This window comes from Cebus imitator, unplaced genomic scaffold, assembly GCF_001604975.1.
Source record: "Cebus imitator isolate Cc_AM_T3 unplaced genomic scaffold, Cebus_imitator-1.0 Scaffold69, whole genome shotgun sequence".
In the NCBI taxonomy this organism is placed as follows: Eukaryota; Metazoa; Chordata; class Mammalia; order Primates; family Cebidae; genus Cebus; species Cebus imitator.
In genome coordinates this window covers 20589-21518 of record NW_016107384.1, presented here as the reverse complement: position 1 = coordinate 21518, position 930 = coordinate 20589, and the positions used below count along the sequence as shown (strand labels likewise).

Here is a 930-nt window from a genome sequence, read left to right as displayed (position 1 = left end):
AGACAGAGTCTTGTTCTGTCACCCAGGCTGGGGTACAGTGGCGCAATCTCGGCTCACTGCAACCTCCGACTCCCAGGTTCAAGCCATTCTCGGGCTCAGCCTCCCAAGTAGCTGGGTCTACAGGCTTGCGCCATCGTGCCCAGCTAATTCTTGTATTTTTAGTAGAGACGGGGTTTTCACCATGTTGGCCAGGATGGTCTCGATATCCTGACCTCGTGATCCACCCACCTCGGTCACCCAAAGTGCTGGGATTATGGAGGTGAGCCACCGCGCCCGGCCATTACTAAGTATTAACATTAACTGACTTCTCCCCTCTCCAAAATGTGCATGAATGCTCCCGTGCTGGAGCACTCACTACATGCCTCGGGTCATGCAGAGGGGCTGCTCTTACCCCTAAAGCTTTGGGCTCTCCTTTCAGGAATGTCTCCACGGGCCACAAGTCAGGTGGCTGTGTGGTCCTTGGTGTCTGTGCCCCCCGCAGTGGCTCCTCAAACTGCATAATCCCTGGAGGCTGGCACACGGAGGTGGGCAGAATGGCTGGAGGTGGGCGGAGGCCACTGGCGTTGCTCAGCGGGATGACAACAAACACCCCATTGCTGGTGGGAGCTGCAGGCATCGTGCTCAGAGAGCCTGGAGAACAAGGGCCTGGGAGAGAACAATGGTAATCATCGTTACACATGTGCACAAAGCTTTTTAGTTGATAAGCAACATGCCTACTTGCCCTTGCTTACTGCAGGCCTGTGAGGATGGCCCCAAACGCTCTTATCAAAGCTGGGAAGCTGAGACTCAGAGAAGGGAAGGATGTCTGAGGTCAAGGGCCTCTAGGTGGGGTAAGGCTGAGACTTGAATTCCGGTTTCTTGGGTCCAGTGGCCCTCCTCTTAATCTCTGTGCTGTATTATGTGGAAAGCCTCTTTTGGAGGAGTGTGTAT

General features: G+C 54.6%; 1 protein-coding gene across 1 annotated transcript in view; it reads right to left on the bottom strand.

Annotated features, from left to right (window-relative positions):
• Positions 1-639, bottom strand: part of MS4A15 (membrane spanning 4-domains A15) — a 13780-nt gene extending 13141 nt beyond the window's left edge. Inside the window, exon 1 of the mRNA XM_017530780.2 lies at positions 394-639. Within this exon, the coding sequence (XP_017386269.1) occupies positions 394-616 (223 nt within the window). The 5' untranslated portion in view covers positions 617-639. The remainder of the gene's footprint in view (positions 1-393) is intronic.
• Between the last annotated feature and the right edge of the window lie 291 nt (positions 640-930).